The sequence below is a fragment of the Delphinus delphis genome, chromosome 2, assembly GCF_949987515.2.
Source record: "Delphinus delphis chromosome 2, mDelDel1.2, whole genome shotgun sequence".
Taxonomy (NCBI): domain Eukaryota; kingdom Metazoa; phylum Chordata; class Mammalia; order Artiodactyla; family Delphinidae; genus Delphinus; species Delphinus delphis.
Window position 1 is genome coordinate 117,975,015 of NC_082684.1, and position 18,761 is coordinate 117,993,775.

An 18,761-nucleotide genomic window follows, 5' to 3' on the forward strand; every position below is an offset into this window, starting at 1 on the left:
ATTGGCATAGAGTTGCTTGTAGTATTCTCTCATGATCCTTTGTATTTCTCCAGTGTCAGTTGTTACCTTTCCTTTTTCATTTCTAATTCTATTGATTTGAGTCTTCTCCCTTTTTTTCTTGATGAGTCTGGCTAATGGTTTATCAATTTTGTTTATCTTCTCAAAGAACCAGCTTTTAGTTTTATTGATCTTTGCTACTGTTTCTTTCATTTCTTTTTCATTTATTTCTGATCTGATCTTTCTGATTTCTTTCCTTCTGCTAACTGTGGGGGTTTTTTGTTCTTCTTTCTCTAATGGCTTTAAGTGTAAGGTTAGGTTGTTTATTTGAGATGTTTTCTGTTTCTTGAGGTAGGATTGTATTGCTATAAACTTCCCTCTTAGAACTGCTTTTGCTGCATCCCATATGTTTTGGGTCGTCGTGTTTTCATTGTCATTTGTTTCTAGGTATTTTTTTTATTTCATTTTTGATTTCTTCAGTCATCTCATGGTTATTATGTAGTGTATTGTTTAGCCTCCATGTGTTTTTATTTTTTACAGATTTTTTCCTGTAATTGATATCTAGTCTCATAGTGTTGTAGTCAGAAAAGGCACTTGATACGATTTCAGTTTTCTTAAATTTACCAAGACTTGATTTGTGACCCAAGATATGATGTATCCTGGAGAATGTTCCATGAGCACTTGAGAAGAAATTGTATTCTGTTGTTTTTGGATGGAAAGTCCTATAAATATCAATTAAATATATCTGGTCTATTGTGTAATTTAAAGCATGTGTTTCCTTATTTATTTTCATTTTGGATGATCTGTCCATTGGTGAAAGTGGGGCGTTAAAGTCCCCTACTATTATTGTGTTACTGTCGATTTCCCCTTTTATGGATGTTAGCATTCGCCTTATGTATTGAGGTGCTCCTATGTTGGGTGCATATATATTTACAATCATTATATCTTCTTCTTGGATTGATCCCTTGATCATTAGGTAGTGTCCTTCTTTGTCTCTTGTAATAGTCGTTATTTTAAAGTCTATTTTGTCTGATATGAGAATTGCTACTCCAGCCTTCTTTTGATTTCCATTTGCATGGAATATCTTTTTCCATCCCCTCACTTTCAGTCTGTATGTGTCCCTAGGTCTGAAGTGGGTCTCTTGTAGACAGCAAATATATGGGTCTTGTTTCTGTATCCATTCAGCCAGTCTATGTCTTTTGGTTGGAGCATTTAATCCATTTACATTTAAGGTAATTATCAATATGTATGTTCCTATTACCATTTTCTCAATTGTTTGGGGTTTGTTATTGTAGGTCTTTTCCTTCTCTTGTGTTTCCTGCCTAGAGAAGTTCCTTTTGCATTTGTTGTAGTGCTGGTTTGGTGGTGCTGAATTCTCTTAGCTTTTGCTTGTCTGTAAAGCTTTTGATTTCTCTGTCAAATCTGAATGAGATTCTTCCTGGGTGGAGTAATCTTTGTTGTAGGGTTTTCCCTTTCATCACTTTAAATATGTCTTGCCACTCCCTTCTGGCTTGCAGAGTTTCTGCTGAAAGATCAGCTGTTAAACTTATGGGGATTCCCTTGTATGTTATTTGTTGTTTTTCCCTTGCTGCTTTTAATATTTTTTCTTTGTATTTAATTTTTGATAGTTTGATTAATATGTGTCTTGTCATGTTTCTCTTTGGATTTATCCTGTATGGGACTCTCTGTGCTTCCTGGACTTGACTATTTCCTTTCCCCTATTAGGGAAGTTTTCAATTATAATGTCCTAAAATATTTTCTCAGTCCCTTTCTTTTTCTCTTCTTCTTCTGGGACCTCTATCATTTGAATGTTGGTATGTTTAATATTGTCCCAGAGGTCTCTGAGACTGTCCTCAATTCTTTTCATTGCTTTTTCTTAATCTGCCCTGTGTTAGTTATTTCCACTGTTTTATCTTCCAGGTCACTTCTCCGTCCTTCTGCCTCAGTTATTCTGCTATTGATTCCTTCTACAGAATTTTTAATTTCATTTATTTTGTTGTTCATCTTTATTGGTTTGCTCTTTAGTTCTTCTAGGTCCATTTTAAACGTTTCTTGTATTTTCTCCAATCTAATTCCAAAATTTGGCATCATCTTTATATCATTACTCTGAATTCTTTTTCAGGTAGACTTCCTAATTCCTCTTCATTTGTTTGGTCTGGTGGGTTTTTACCTTGCTCCTTCATCTGCTGTGTGTTTCTCTGTCTTCTCATTTTACTTAACTTGCTGTGTTTGGGGTCTCCTTTTCACAGGCTGCAGGTTCACAGTTCCTGTTGTTTTCAGTGTCTGCCCCCAGTGGCTAAGGTTGGTTCAGTGGGTTGTTTAGGCTTCCTGGTGGAGGGGACTGGTGCCTGTGTTCTGGTGGATGAGGCTGGATATTGTCTTTCTGGTGGGCAGGACCGTGGCCGGTGGTATGTTTTGGGGTGTCTGTGACCTTATTATGATTTTAGGTAGCCTCTCTGCTAATGGGTGGGGTTGTGTTCCTGTCTTGCTAATTGTTTGGCATAGGGTGTCCAGAGCTATAGCTTGCTGGTTGTTGAGTGGAGCTGGGTCTTAGCGTTGAGATGGAGATCTATGGGAGAGCTTTTGCCGTTTGATATTATGTGGAGCCAGAAGGTCTCTGGTGGACCAATGTCCTGAACTTAGCTCTCCCACCTCAGAAACACAGGCCTGACATCCGGTTGGAGGACCAAGACCTTGTCAGCCACATGGCTCAGAAGAAAAGGGAGAAAAAAAGAAAGAAAAAAAAAAGGAAATAAATTTATTAAAATAAAAAATTATTAAAAATAAAAAAATTTAAAAGTAATAAAAAAAGAAAAAGACAGGAAGAAGAGAGCAGCCAAACCAAAAACAAATCCACCAATGATAACAAGCGCTAAAAACTATACTAAAAAAAAAAAGACAGACAGAACCCTAGGACAAATGGTAAAAGCAAAGCTATACAGACAAAATCACACAAAGAAACATACATATACACACTCACAAAAAGAGAAAAAGGAAAAAATATATATATATCATTGCTCCCAAAGTCCACCGCCTCAATTTTGGGATGATTCATTGTCTATTCAGGTATTCCACAGACGCAGGGTACGTCAAGTTGATTGTGGAGATTTAATCCGCTGCTCCTGAGGCTGCTGGGAGAAATTTCCCTGTCTCTTCTTTGTTTGCACAGCTCCCAGGGTTCAGCTTTGGATTGGCCCCACCTCTGTGTGTAGGTTGCCTGAGGGCATCTGTTCCCACCCAGACAGGACGGGGGTTAAAGGAGAAGCTGATTCGGGGGCTCTGGGTCACTCATGCTGGGGGTAGGGAGGGGTACAGTGTGCAGGATGAGCCTGCGGTGGCAGAGGTTGGCGTGACATTGCAACAGCCTGAGGTGTGACATGTGTTCTCCTGGGGAAGTTGTCCCTGGATCACGAGACCCTTGCAGTGGTGGGCTGAACAGGCTCCTGGGAGGGGAGGTGTGGACAGTGACCTGTGCTTGCACACAGGCTTCTTGGTGGCTGCAGCAGCAGCCTTAGCATTTCATTCCCATGTCTGTTGTCCACACTGATAGCCGCAGTTCATGCCCATCTCTGGAGCTCATTTAGGCCATGCTCTGAATCCCCTCTCCTGGCTCACCCTGAAACATTGGTCTCTTGCCTCTTAGGCAGGTCCAGACTTTTTCCTGGACTCCCTCCCAGCTAGCTGTGGCACACTAGCCCGCTTCAGGCTGTGTTCACGCAGCCATCCCCAGTCCTCTCCCTGGGATCTGACTTCCGAAGCCCGAGCCTCAGCTCCAGCCCCCACCCGTCCCCGCAGGTGAGCCGACAAGCCTCTCAGGCTGGTGAGTGCCGGTCAGCACCGATCCTCTGTGCAGGAATCTCTGCTTTGCCCTCCGCACCCCTGTTGCTGTGCTCTCCTCCATGGCTCCGAAGCTTCCCTCCACCCCACCATCCCCCCGACCATCTCCGATGGCGAAGCGGCTTCCTAGTGTGTGGAAACCTTTCCTCCTTCACAACTCCCTCCCACTGGTGCAGGTCCCGTTCTTATCCTTTTATCTCTGTCTTTTCTTTTTTCTTTTGCCCTACCCAGGTACGTGGGGAGTTTCTTGCCTTTTGGGAAGTCTGGGGTCTTCTGCCAGCGTTCAGTAGGTGTTCTATAGGAGGTGTTCCACATATCGATGTATTTCTGAGGTATTTGTGGGGAGGAAGGGGATCTCCACGTCTTACTCTTCCGCCATCTTGCAGGTCTCTCCATGCAATGGAATATTCTTCAGCCTTGAAAAAGAAGGAAATCCTGCCATTGGTGACAACACGGATGAAACTGGAGAACATTACGCTGAGTGAAATAAGCTGGACACAGAATGAAAACTATTGCATGATTCCACTTACATGAGGTACCTAAAATAGTCAAACTCATAGAAGCAGAAAATTGAATGGTGGTTACCAGGGGCCAGGGGAGTGGGGGATGCAGGAGCTGTTGTTCAATTGATATAAAGTTTCAGTTACATAAGATGAACACATTCCAGAGAGCTAACGTGCAGCAGCGCCTGCAGTCATGACTAGCGTATTATGCACTTAAAAATTGATGAAGAGGGCGTATCTCCTGTTAAATCTTCTTACCCCTCCCCCAAAAAAAGGGACACAGGAAATGTTTGGAGGTGATGGACATGTCCATTACCTTGATATGGTGGTGACGGCTTCACGGGTGTGTGCATATGTCCAAACTAACCGAATTATATACAATAAGTATGTGCAGTTTACTGTATATCAATTATATCTCAGTAAGCTGTTTTTTTTTTTTTTAAAAGAGAGCTTAATGGAATGATCTCCCTGTTTCTCTGCACCCAGTGCTGATGGGAACAGTGTGAATCCCACATGCGGGTGCATGAAAACCGAGAAGGAACAATTCCCTTTGCTGGGAGCACACCAGACCTCCACAGATGGTTCAGTGTTCACCCAACATTTTTTTCTTCTTTTTTTTGCGGTATGTGGGCCTCTCACTGTTGTGGCCTCTTCCGTTGTGCAGCACAGGCTCCGGACGTGCACGCTCAACGGCCATGGCTCACGGGCCCAGCCGCTCTGTGGCATGTGGGATCTTCCTGGACCGGGGCACGAACCCACGTTCCCTGCATAGGCAGGCGGACTCTCAACCATTGCGCTACCAGGGAAGCCCCACCCAACATTTTTCATTCTCTCCCTTTAACCGCAGCATCGCCCAAACGCTCACCCTGTGAGCTACCCGGGGAGCAGGTGAGCCTCACAGCCTCCTCTTTCAACCTGTGGTGGAGGGAGGTAGGGTGAATTTTAGTGGGTTGGCAGCTCCAGGTCCTATTTTTTTGCTGGCAGGCCTACCGGGTGAGTGAAGAAATTAGGAAACTTTGAAATCTGTCTGCACCCCTGGACTCACAATGAAAGATAAACATTTTTTCCTTAAAAGAAAGAAAGGAATAGAGATTTGAGCTCTCTCAAGAATAAGTCTAACTTATTATCCGTCTTGTTGCACACTGAAATGCCAGAGAGGCGGAGCGGGGTAGGGGGAGGGGGGAACTAGTTCCATACTGAAACCGATCAACAGAGGCAGGCATGAGCAGTTTGCACGGCTGTTTCTTTCCCTTGTAAAGTACCGAGTTTCCAGCTGCGATTAAAGATGCCCACCCAGGCTGGGCGTCCGCGGATTCTACAGGAGGCAGGCTGGGTCCGCTGCCTGGGGACACACACCAAGGGCTGCCTGCCGCCTGGGCTGAGCGGGCTTTGGTTTGTGCAAGGCTGCCATCGTGTGGCCGCCGTGGGTATCTCCCTGGGAAAACTGCCCACGCTCTCTGCAAATCTAAGATCACCGTTTTCTGCCACCAGCCAGAAGGAGGGCTCAGGACATCGATTACGAGGAAAATCAAGTTCTAAGGTTCCCATCCAGGTCTGAATCTTCTCAAAAATACCCGATGCTGAGGCAGCCTAAAACTCTGAGGGAAAATCTGTCTGAGGTCCAGTGCATAGCAATAAGTGTCACCACCGCTGCCAGACACTGAACCCCTAAGGCAAGCTTCTGCATGACCCTGGGTCCCCAACGTCCTCTGCCCACCTTGCATCTGGTTTTCTTTACTGAGCAGGATTTTAAGGTTCATCCATGTTGTAGCATGTATTAGCACTTCATTCCTTTTTATAGCTGAAGAATATTCCATTGTATGGCTATACGACATTTTGTCTATCCCCACTGCCAGCTGATGGATTTTTTAGTTGATTTCAGTTTTTGGTTATTATCAACAATGCTGCTATGAACATACGTGTACAAGTTTTTATGTGGACATATGCCTTCAGTTCTCTTGCATATATACCCAAGAGTGGGATTTCTGGATCTTATGCTAAGTTTGGGGTAGAGCAGCCCACAGGGCACGGGCCCAGGATCTGGGCATAGCTTTCTTCCAAGTAATAACTTCCCTGTGAATTTTTCTATATATATTCATTGTAGAGTCAAATAACTTCCTCCCCGTTAACTCCCTTTAGATGGGAATAAAAGGACATGCATTTATAAAACACAACTATTACTACTGCAACACAGAAAGCCCCCAAAGGAAAAGCAGATAAACTGGACTTCATCAAAATGTTGCACTTCAAATTACATCACCAAGAAAGTGAAAAGACAACCCATGGAATGGGAGAAAATATCAATATTTGCAAATGATGTATGTGATAAGAGACTTGTATCCAGAATATATAAAGAACTATTACAACTCAAAAATAAAAAGACAATCCACCTAAGAAATGGGCAAAGGAACTGAATAAACGTTCCTCCAAAGAAGACATAAAAAGGGCTGACAAGCACATGGAAAGTTGCTCCACGTCACTAGTCATCAAGGAAATGCATGTGAAAACCATTACAAGATACTAGGTCTCAAGCATTAGGGTGGGGCCATAATCACAAAGATCAAAAGCAAAGAGTGCTGGCTGGGATGGGGAGAAACTGGAACACTCCCCTATTGCTGGAGGAAATGTAAAATGGTGTATCACTTTGAAAAATAATTTGGCAGTTCCTCAAAATGTTAAAAATAGAGTTACCATATGACCTGAAATTCCACACTTGGGTATAGAACCAAGAGAATTGAAGGCATATGTCCACATAAAAACACAATGTTCATAGCAGCATTATTGATGGTTGCGAAAAACTGACATCAACCCAAAAGTCCATCAATCAAGAAATGGATTTTTAAAAAGTGGTATATCCATACAGTGGAATATTCTTCAGTTATTCTGATACATGCTACGACATGGATGAACCTTAAAAACATTATACTAAATGAAAAAAAGAAAAAGATGCAAATGACCACACGTTGTATGATCCCACTTCTATGACATGTCCACAACAGGCAATTCTGGAGAGAGAAACTAGAATTTGTGGTTGCCTAGGGCTGGGTGGTAGGTGGAAAGGGAGAGGCTGCTAACGGGTACAGGGTTTCTTTTTGAGGTACTGACTGTGGTAGTGGTTGCACAACTCTGTAAACATACTAGAAACCACAACAGTATATACTTTAAAATAAACTTGATGGATTGTAAATTATATCTCAACAGAGCTGTTATATAATAATAGGCAAGAACATGGAGGAATGGAATAATAAATTTTAAAACGGTGATTTAATAAAACAACACACCAGAGAAGCAGAGTCAAGATGGCGGAGTGGGAGGACGCAGAGTTCACGTCTCCCCACAACTAGGGCATCTACCAGGTGGGGACTCCGATGCCCAAGGAAAAAGGAGGAACCCCCGAGTGACCAGGTAGGATGTGGGGGGGAGTGAGGGGGGAGGAGAAGTGGAGATCAGACAGGACCGGCACCCCTGAGGGGTGGCTGGGAGAAGGGAGGGGTTACCACACCTGGGGGGACCCTCAGAGGCTCAGAGGATCAGGGGGTGTGTGGCTAGCGTTTCTCCTGCCCACTCGGGCCCTGAGAAGCCTGCAGGGGCCCCGGGCCTGGTCCTCCACCCTCCGAGACCCCCTCTGGCAGCATGGGTCCTAGGGGCATAGGAGGGACAGAGGAGGGGGAAGAGGAGGAGAGGCAGATGAGGTGGGGGTACCCACCAGGACCAGAGGATCAGGGAAAGTGCAGCTGGTGTTTCCCCCGCCCACTCAGGCCGTGGGAAGCCTGCTGGGCTCCCAGGTCAGGTCCTCCACCCTCCAAGGTACCCTACAGCCGTGTGGGTCCTAGGGTTGTGGAGGTGTGCAGGGAGAAGAGAAGCGGCGACCGGGGTGGGACCCTCCAGGGTCGGAGGATCAAGGGAGATGCAACTAGTTTCCCCTGCCCACTCAGGCCCCGGGAAGCTTGCTGGGGTCCCAGGCCGGGTCCTCCGCCTTCCAGGGCCCCCTCCAGCCCCATTGGTCCTAGGGGCATGGGGGGTGGGGAGGAGAAGAGGAGAGGCAGATGGAGAGGAGCCCTCTGGGATTGGAGGATCAGGGGGGAATGTGCCTAGCATTTCCCCTGGCCACTCAGGCCTAGGGAGCCAGCTGGGGTCCAGGACCTGATCCTCAGCCCTCTGAGGCCAGAGGCACTTGTGGGCCCCACTGGCTGTGCTGAGCCTAAGCCCCGCCCCTCACCCCCACCCCCAGGGCCTTTTCCTGCATGTGGGTCCTAAGCTTAGACCTCGCCCACCACCAAAGCCCTGCCCCCCACAGCCAAGGCCTTTTCCAGCTTTTTTTTGCTTTCCTCTTTTTTGCTATTGTGGTTCTGTTTTACCTTCTGGTTGTTGTTTCATCTATATTTATTTTTTCTAACATAACTGTTAGTCTTCTAATCTTATTTTATTTTTTACTCTGTTATTGTTCTGCTTTTTTTTTGGCCGCCCTATGCGGCTTGCAGGATCTTGGTTCACAAGACGGGGGTCAGGCCTGAGCTCTGGCAGTGGGACCTCTGAGTCTGAACCAAACCACTGGACTAAAAGAGAACCACAGACCCCATGGAATATTCATCACAGTGAGGTCTCCTGGAGGTCCTCATCTCGGCACCAAGACCCAGCTCTACCCAACAGCCTACAAACTCCAGTGCTGGAAGCCTCAGGCCAAACAACCAGTAAGATAGAAACACAATCCCACCCAACAACAACAAAAAAATTAGATGACAAAAAAATATGTTACAGATGAAGAAGCAAGGTAAAAACCTACAACCAAATAAAAGAAGAGGAAATAGGCAACCTACCTGAAAAAGAATTCAGAGTAATGATAGTAAAGATGATCCAGAATCTCAGAAATAGAATGGAGGCACAGATTGAGCAAATACAAGAAATGTTTAACAAAGATCTAGAAGAACTAAAGAACAAACAGAGATGAACAACACAATAACTGAAATGAAAAATACACTAGAAGGAATCAATAACAGAATAACTGAGTCAAAAGAACGAATAAGTGAGCTGGAAGACAAAATGGTGGAAATAACTGCCAAGGAGCAGAATAAAGAAAAAAGAGTGAAAAGAATTGAAGACAATCGCAGAAACCACTGGGACAACACTAAACGCACCAACATTCAAATTATAGGGTTCCAGAAGAAAAATAGAAAAAAAAAAAGTGTCTGAGAAAATATTCGAAGAGATTATAGTAGAAAACTTCCCTAATGTGGGAAAGGAAACAGCCACCAAAGCCCAGGAAGCGCAGAGAGTCCCAGGCAGGATAATCCCTAGGATAAACACACCAAGACACATATTAATCAAACTAACATTATATTCAAAGAAAAAACATTAAAAGCAGCAAAGGAAAAGCAAAAAAATAACATACAAGGGAATCCCCATAAGGTTATCAGCTGATTTTTCAGCAGAAACTCTGCAGGCCAGAAGGGAGCGGCAGGATATACTTAAAGTGATGAAGAAGAAAAACCTACAACCAAGATTACTCTACCCAGCAAGGATTTCATTCATATTTGACATAAAAAATCAAAAGCTTTACAGACAAGCAAAAGCTAAGAGAATTCAGCACCACCAAACCAGCTTTACAACAAATGCTAAAGGAACTTCTCTAAGCGGGAAACACAAGAGAAGGAAAAGACCCATAAAAACAAACCCAAAACAATTGAGAAAATGGTAATAGGAACATAACGATAATCACCTTGAATGTAAATGGATTAAATGCTCCAACAAAAAGACACGGACAGGCTGAATGGATACAAAAACAAGACCCATACATATGCTGTCTACAAGAGACCCACTTCAGACCTAGGGACACATACAGACTGAAAGTGAGGGGATGGAAAAAGATATTCCATGCAAATGGAAATGAAAAGAAAGCTGGAGTAGCAATACTCGTATCAGATAAAACAGACTTTATTTAAAATAAAGACTGTTACAAGAGATAAAGAAGGACACTACATAATAATCAGGGATCAATCCAAGAAGAAGATATAACAATTATAAATATTTATGTCCCCAGCATAGGAGCAGCTTAATACATAAGGCAAATGCTAACAACCATAAAAGGGGAAATCAACAGTAACACAATAGTAAGGGACTTTAACACCCCGATTACACCAATGGACAGATCATCCAAACAGAAAATAAATAAATAAACACAAGCTTTAAATGACACAACAGATCAGATAGATTTAATTGATATTTATAGGCCATTCCACCCAAAAGTAGCAGAATACACTTTCTTCTCAAGTGCACACAGAACATTCTCCAGGATAGATCACATCTTGGGTCACAAATTAAGCCTCAGAAAATTTAAGAAAACTGAAATTGTATCAAGCATCTTTTCTGACCACAACACTATAAGATTAGAAATCAATTACAGGAAAAAAAACTGTAAAAAACACAAATACATGGAAACTGAACAGTGCGCTACTAAATAATCAAGAGATCACTGAAGAAATCAAAGAGGAAATTAAAAAACACATAGAAACAAATGACAACCCAAAACCTATAGGATGCAACAAAAGCAGTTCTAAGAGGGAATTTTATAGCAATTCAATCTCACCTCAAGAACAAGAAAAATCTCAAATAAACAATCAAATCTTACACCTAAAGCAACTAGAGAAAGAAGAACAAAGAAAACACAAAATTAATGCACAGAAATCAGTAGAAGGAAAGAAATCATAAAGATCATATCAGAAATAAATGAAATAGAAAACAAGAAAACAATAGCAAAGATCAACAAAACTAAAAGTTGGTTCCTTGAGAAGATGAACAAAATTGATAAACATTTAGCCAGACTCATCAAGAACAAAAGGGAGAGGACACAAATCAATAAAATTAGAAACGAAAAAGGAGAAATCACAACTGACACCGCAGAAATACAAAGGATTATAAGTGATTATTACAGGCAACTGTATGCCAATAAAATGGACAACCTGGAAGAAATGGACAAATTCTTGAAAAGGTACAATCTCTCAAGACTGAACCAGGAAGAATTAGAAAATATAAACAGACCTATCACAAGTAATGAAATTGAAACTGTAATTAAAAAATCTTCCAACAAACAAAAGTCCAGGACCAGATGGCTTCACAGGCGAATTCTATCCAACATTTAGAGGAGAGCTAACACCTGTCCTTCTGAAACTTCTCCAAAAAATTGCAGAGGGAGGAACACTCCCAAATTCGTTCTACAAAGCCACCATCACCCTGATACCAAAACCAGATAATGATATCACAAAAAAAGAATATTCCAGACAAATATCACTGATGAACATAGACACAAAAATCCTCAATAAAATACTAGCAAACAGAATCCAACAACACATTAAAAGGATCATACAACATGATCAGGTGGGATTTATCCCAGGAATGCAAGGATTCTTCCATATATGCAAATCAACCAATGTGACACACCATATAAACAAATTAAGGAATAAAAAACATATGATCATCTCAATAGATGCAGAAAAAGCTTTTGACAAAATTCAACACCAATTCATGATAAAAACTCTCCAGAAAATGGGCATAGAGGGAACCTACCTCAACATAATAAAGGTCTTATACGACAAACCCACAGCAAACATCATTCTCAATGCTGAAAAACTGAAAGCATTTCCACTAAGATCAGGAAGAAGACAAGGATGTCCACTCTCACCACTATTATTCAACATAGTTTTGGAAGTTTTAGCCACAGCAATCAGAGAAGAAAAAGAAATAAAAGGAATCCAAATTGGAAAAGAAATAGTAAAACTGTCACTGTTTGCAGATGACATGATACTATACATAGAAAATCCTAAGGATGCCACCAGAAAACTACTAGAACTAATCAATGAATTTGGTAAGGTTGCAGGATACAAAATTAATGCACAGAAATCTCTTGCATTCCTATACATTAACAACGAAAAATCAGAAAGAGAAATTAAGGAAATAATCCCATTTACCATCACAACAAAAAGAATAAAATACTTAGGAATAAACCTACCTAAGGAGGCAAAAATCTATACTCAGAAAACTATAAAACACTGATGAAAGAAATCAAAGATGACATAAACAGATGGAGAAATATACCATGTTCTTGGATTGAAAGTATCAATATTGTGAAAATGAAAATACTACCCAAAGCAATCTACAGATTCAATGCAATCCCTATCAAATTACCAATGGAATTCTTCATAGAATTAGAACTAAAAAAATTTTACAATTTGTATGAAAACACAAAAGACCCCGAATAGCCAAAGCAATCTTGAGAAAGAAACACGGAGCTGGAGGAATCAGACTCCCTGACTTCAAACTATACTACAAACCTACAGTAATCAAGACTGTATGGTACTGGCATAAAAACAGAAATATAGATCAATGGCACAGGATAGAAAGCCCAGAGATAAACCCACGCACATATGGTCATCTAATTTATGACAAAGGAGGCAAGAACATACAATGGAGAAAAGACAGCCTCTTCAATAAGTGGTGCTGGGAAAACTGGACAGCTACATATAAAAGAATAAAATTAGAGCACTACCTAACACTGTACACAAAAGTAAACTCAAAATGGATTAAAGACCTAAATGTAAGACTGGACACTATAAAACTCTTAGAGGAAAACATAGGAAAAACACTCTTTGACATAAACCACAGCAAGATCTTTTTGACCCACATCCTAGAGTAATGGAAATTAAGACAAAAATAAACAAATGGGACTTAATTAAACTTAAAAGCTTTTGCACAGCAAAGGAAACCATAAACAAGACAAAAAGACAATCCTCAGAATGGGAGAAAATATTTGCAAATGAAGCAACTGACAAAGGATAAATCTCCAAAATATACAAACAGTTCATGGAGCTCAATATCAAAAAATCAAACAACCCAATTAAAAGATGGGCAGAAGACCTAAATAGACATGTCACCAAAGAAGACATACAGATGGCCAAGAGGCACATGAAAAGATGCTCAACATCACTAATTATTAGAGAAATGCAAATCAAAACTACAATGAGGTATCACCTCACACCAGTCAGAATGGCCATCATCAAAAAATCTACAGGGCTTCCCTGGTGGCACAGTGGTTGAGAGTCTGCCTGCCAATGCAGGGGACACGGGTTCGTGCCCTGGTCCGGGAAGATCCCACATGCCATGGAGCGGCTGGGCCCATGAGCCATCGCCGCTGAGCCTGGGCATCCGGAGCCTGTGCTCCACAACGGGAGAGGCCACAACAGTGAGAGGCCTGCGTACCGACAGAAAAAAAAACAACTCTACAAACAGTAAATGCTAGAGAGGGTGTGGAGAAAAGGGAACCCTCTTGCATTGTTGGTGGAAATGTAAATTGATACAGCCACTATGGAGAACAGTATGGAGGTTCCTTAAAAAACTAAAAATAGAACTATCATATGACCCAGCAACCCACTACTGGGCATATACCCTGAGAAAACCATAATTCAAAATTCAAAAGGACATATGTACCCCAATGTTCATTGTAGCACTATTTACAATAGTCAGGACATGGAAACAACCTAAGTGTCCATCAACATATGAATGGATAAAGAAGATGTGGTACATATATGCAATGGAATATTACTTAGCCATAAAAAAGAACGAAATTGGGTCATTTGTAGAGATGTGATGGACCTAGAGTCTGTCATACAGAGCAAAGTAAGCCAGAAAGAGAAAAACAAATATTGTTTATTAACGCATATATGTGGAATCTTAGAAAAACGGTACAGATGAACCTATTTGCAGGGTAGAAATAGAGATACAGACGTAGAGAATGGACGTGTGGACACAGGGTGGGAAGGGGAGGGTGGGACAAATTGGGAGATTAGGATTGACATATATACACTACCATGTGTAAAACTGATAGCTAGCGAGAACATGCTATAAAGCACAGGAAGCTCAGCTTGGTGCTCTGTGACAATCTAGATGGGTGGGATGGGGGAGGGAGGGGAGATCCAAGGTCCAAGAAGGAGAGGATATAGGTATACATATAGCTGATTCACTTCATTGTATAGCAGAAACTAAAACAACATTGTAAAGCAATTATACTCCAATAAAAAAATAAATAAATTTTTAAAAAATAAAACACACCACGCACACAGCCTATCTGACAGTCTTCATGCACCCCTGCCACTTGGAAGGAACCCTGCACAGAGCCCCACACCGACAGGGCTGTGTGCTGCCAGGGAGAGGCTGCTCTGAGCTCCACGTTTCTCTCTAACGCCACGTGGTTTGTTCATACATCTTTTTTTTTTTTTTTTTCGGTAGGCGGGCCTCTCACTGTTGTGGCCTCTCCCGTTGTGGAGCGCAGGCTCAGCGGCCATGGCTCACGGACCCAGCCACTCCGTGGCATGTGGGATCTTCCCGGACTGGGGCACGAACCCGTGTCCCCTGCATTGGCAGGTGGACTCTCAACCACTGCGCCACCAGGGAAGCCCTGTTCGTACATCTTTAAATGAATTACATCAACACATCAGTTTTTCTTCCTTGGGAGGATTCTCTTATTGATAGTAACTTCATCAAACCCCTGAGCCACTTTGATCAGTTCATTTCCTCATAAACAGAAAGTACCAGTGATTTGTCTCAAACAGTGAAATGTTCACAGCTCACATCTACACCACGTGTGAAAGGTTACGTCTGACGTCACACACAGCAGCCCCTCCACTACAGACTTGAGACCACTGTGCCTCCTTCCCAGAGAGCCTACATGCACTGGGGGACTTTACATCTCCGTACGGAGCTCTAAACTTTCTGTTCAGTTGGACTCATCCCTCTTTCTAACGAATGTAAGAGAGACAAGCGTATTGGAAGATTCCAGGAGGGACCCTTCCAGAAAAGTTTCCTTGAGTCCAGGGACGATGCTTCACTTATCTGTATGTCCCCTGTGCCCAGCACAGGGCTTGGCCCTGAGCAAGCATACTGAATGTCTATTGTACAGCAGGATGGATAGATGGATGGATGGATGGATGGATGGATGGATGGATGTGAACAAATGGGTAAATTCGTGGGTGGGAAGATGAGCGGAGAGATGGAGGGAGAGAGCAAGAGAGGGACAGGGAAATGGATGGGTGGGAGGATGGATGGATGGATGGACACATGGGTGAGTAAATAAGTAACAGAGGTCCCACCCCATGTACCCTTTAACCACTCAGGGAAGCAGCAAGTAAGTATCTTGCCAGCACTCAGCACCGGTCGTCTTCTTCCCACCCCCAGCCTCCAGGATGGACTTCACTAAATCCCTAAAAGGTTGAAACTGTCCTTCCACCCACCTCTCCAGGGTCTAGCAGCAGAGGAACAGAAGGAAGGTGTCACCCCTCACTCCTGAGGTGACATGTTACCATCCACCCCCCACCAGTTACCAAGGGCCAGGTCGGAGCTGACACTCAGCCACCCCAGGCTGACCCTGGTGGAGGCTCAGGGAGGCCCAGCGAGTGACGAGTGCTTAGAGGCCATGTGGGAAAGAGAGGACACCTGAGCTGAAACCAGATGTGTAAGCAGGAATGAGCCTGACTAACGTGTGTGCGTGTGCGTGTGTGTGTGTGTGTGTGTGTGCGCGCGCGCGCACATGCATGCGTGCAGGAGGGAGTGGTGAGGGCGGGGAAGGCAAAGACCCCCAGCAGACCCTAAGTGAGACCCTGGTGTGTCTGAGGATGGAGAGGCCCAGGCAGCCAGGCAACAGAAGACAGGGCGGGCGAGCCCAGAGGCAGGTGCGGCGTCAGCGGGGCCCTCTGTGACAGGCCCTGAGTGCTGCAAAGACAGTGTCGAGCCACAGAGGGGGTGGGGTGTCCTTGGTGATACAATCAGGTTTGCACTCCCCAGAAGTCAAGGCGGCACTTGGGTTGCCCGCCCCAGGACGACCTGACCAGCCTTCCCTGGAAAGAATCCTGCTGACCCTGGGAGAGCCCATGCTGACTGCGGAGAAAGCCCATCCCGATCTCAGAAGACAGGCTCTGAGACCTTGTGAAGCTGCCTGGACTGTGCCTTGCCCTGTGAACAGGCTTCAGCACTTGCCACGGCCAGCCTCGCCTGTCCTCACTGAGGTCTGGGGGGGCAGGAACCCTGACGGCGGCTGGGCACGTGCTGGAGCGGGGCTGTGTAGGTATGTAGAAAGGGGGGCTGCTGTCACATGCAGGCCAGGATGTCACCTTTACAGTCACCTTTATTAGCACAAGCCTGTCCGCTGAAGGCACCAATACTATAGAAGGGCCATCAGCCTGAAGTCCCCTCTGGTGGTTCCCTTGGGAAGTAGGTGCTGCTACGATCCTGGTGCCCGCCTGGAGTCCACTCTGAGCGCCTCCTGCACCAGCCAGACGTGAGCCAGAGGCCTGGGTGTGCACCAGGCAGCCTGGTCCTGACCTCAGGGAGCTTCCGACGTGGCTGAAGCTTCTCCAGAAAGAAACATGTCTCCTTGGAAACCCCTCTGGTGTCTGGGGTCTCGCAGTTACAGCAGAGCTGTCATGGGCAAACCCCAGAGGGATTTCTGCAGTGTGGACGGGGCAGCCCTGGGCTTCCTTGTGCTGAAGAAAGAGGCATAGTCATGTGGTTCCAGTGCAGTCTTCACAAATTCATCCTGAGCAAGAGAAACCATGTTAGGTTTAACGAATGGGCTTCTGAAATCTGAGCGTGGGAAAATGATTACTTGCCCCTGTACAGCACCTTCGGATTAAATGGGGGGCTTCTCAGGCTTCCCATCACCTGAGCCCACACATCAAGCCTGAGGTAGGAAGGTCTGTGTGGTCATTTGCTCCTCAAATGACAGCACAGCAAGGACAGAGGCCAGCTCCCAGCGACAGGAGCATGGAGTGGCAGGTAGCTCTCAAACCCACGTCCCCTGGAGCCTAGGCAAGCCTCTCGGTGGACTCAGCTCAGCCTCTGCGAGTTAGGGGTTAGGAGCTGGGACGCATGTGCTTCCGCCACGACCCTGGGGGCAGCCCAGCATCCACCGCCGTCCTCTTGGCTTCCTTCCCCTCCTGCTCAGCCCAGCATGCTCTCGCAAGCCACCCAGCTGCTTCTGTCACTGCGCAATCTTGATCATTCTTCTCCACTTCTTCTCCACTGATCCTCTCCTGAAACCAGAAAAGAATCAACAGAGCATCCCAATTAACACAGGCCTGGCTGCGCCCCGCACCGCGAGCTCAGAGTCAGAGCAGGCGAGCCAGGTTCACACACCAGGCCGGCCGCGGGGACACCGTGTTCTGTACATAAGATGCTCTGAGCACAGATTTACTGATGGGAACATATATTTAGTGGTGGGACATGAAGTCCTGGCCCGGGGAGATCCAAGAGAGAACAAGGCAAGGAGGCACTACTATAAAAGTGGGGAAGCGCAGACTTCCCCAGACACACGCCCGCAGGCGTCAGGTCACACTGGACACCTCCTGCTTCCTCTAACGGCCTTCAACGTTTAAAAGGAGAGTCAGAGATTAGCACAGAGGCAAAGCACACGCTCGGTTCAGTAGCCTGACAGCCCATCTTTCCACTGTGACCCAAGGAACAGGAAGGCCCTCCTCTGCCAGATGGCTAGAACTGATGTCAGACACTAGTCAGCTTTTCTAAGATAATCCAGCACTTTCTGAGATGTTTTATGCCTTTGATGTTGAGTCTTCTATCCCAGAACCATCTGTTTTCCAATATAAGCAGCATTCCCCACAAAATGCATTTGTAAGTTTTGGAGTTTAATGTCATTATCGTTTCTTTAGGGATTCCAGAGCAAAGGCCCTTCCACGCCAGCAAATGGATGTCAGCACAATCACCTTGTGTGGACAAGTGTCTGGCTTGGCCTCAGGAAAATACTCATGGAATCGTATCACTCCAAAATCTTATAAACTACTGACGACAACAGGCCAGCAAGGAATATTCAGGAACCATCCTTACCCGCGGTTCTGTCTACCATTGCTCTGAACCATCTCATAACCTAATGCCCTATTCCATTTTCTAGCATCTGGGCTTGAGGGGCGGGGAAGGAAAGAAAGATAAATTTGTCCACACATTAGTTCTGCTTGAAAGATACTGGTCCATCACAGAATCTGAAATTCAGATTTTTCAGTATTTCCTTAACAATGCAAAATTACGGCTCATTCCCATGTGTTCTCTGTTTAGTTTTGGCTTTGTCAGAGCTTGTCTAGCTTAGAGAAGAGGACCGTGAAAAGTCTAATTGCAATGGCCTCTCCTTCCACTGCAGCTCAGAGATTCTGAGCGTAAATCAAGGGCCTACTGCCCCAGAGGAGCCCAGAGCAGAGGTGTTTAGGAAACTTCATGAGCATGACACAATGACTAGTCCTAGAATGACACACATTTGTCACTGTACCTTGTTGTCTTCTCCATTATGGGATATTCCGGGTCCACCGTCTTGAGAAGTGCACCCAAGAGCAGTCACTTCCTCCTTGGAATTTCCTGGGTGAGCTGCCCTCCCCAAGC

General features: G+C 44.5%; 1 protein-coding gene across 1 annotated transcript in view; it reads right to left on the reverse strand.

Moving 5' to 3' along the window:
• Window positions 1–16,299: 16,299 nt before the first annotated feature.
• The window catches only part of LOC132419757 (protein FAM169BP-like), a 64,723-nt gene continuing 62,261 nt past the window's right edge, over window positions 16,300–18,761 (reverse strand). Inside the window, 2 exon segments of the mRNA XM_060003643.1 lie at window positions 16,300–17,410; window positions 18,652–18,746. Of these exon segments, the coding sequence (XP_059859626.1) occupies window positions 17,231–17,410; window positions 18,652–18,746 (275 nt within the window). The 3' untranslated portion in view covers window positions 16,300–17,230.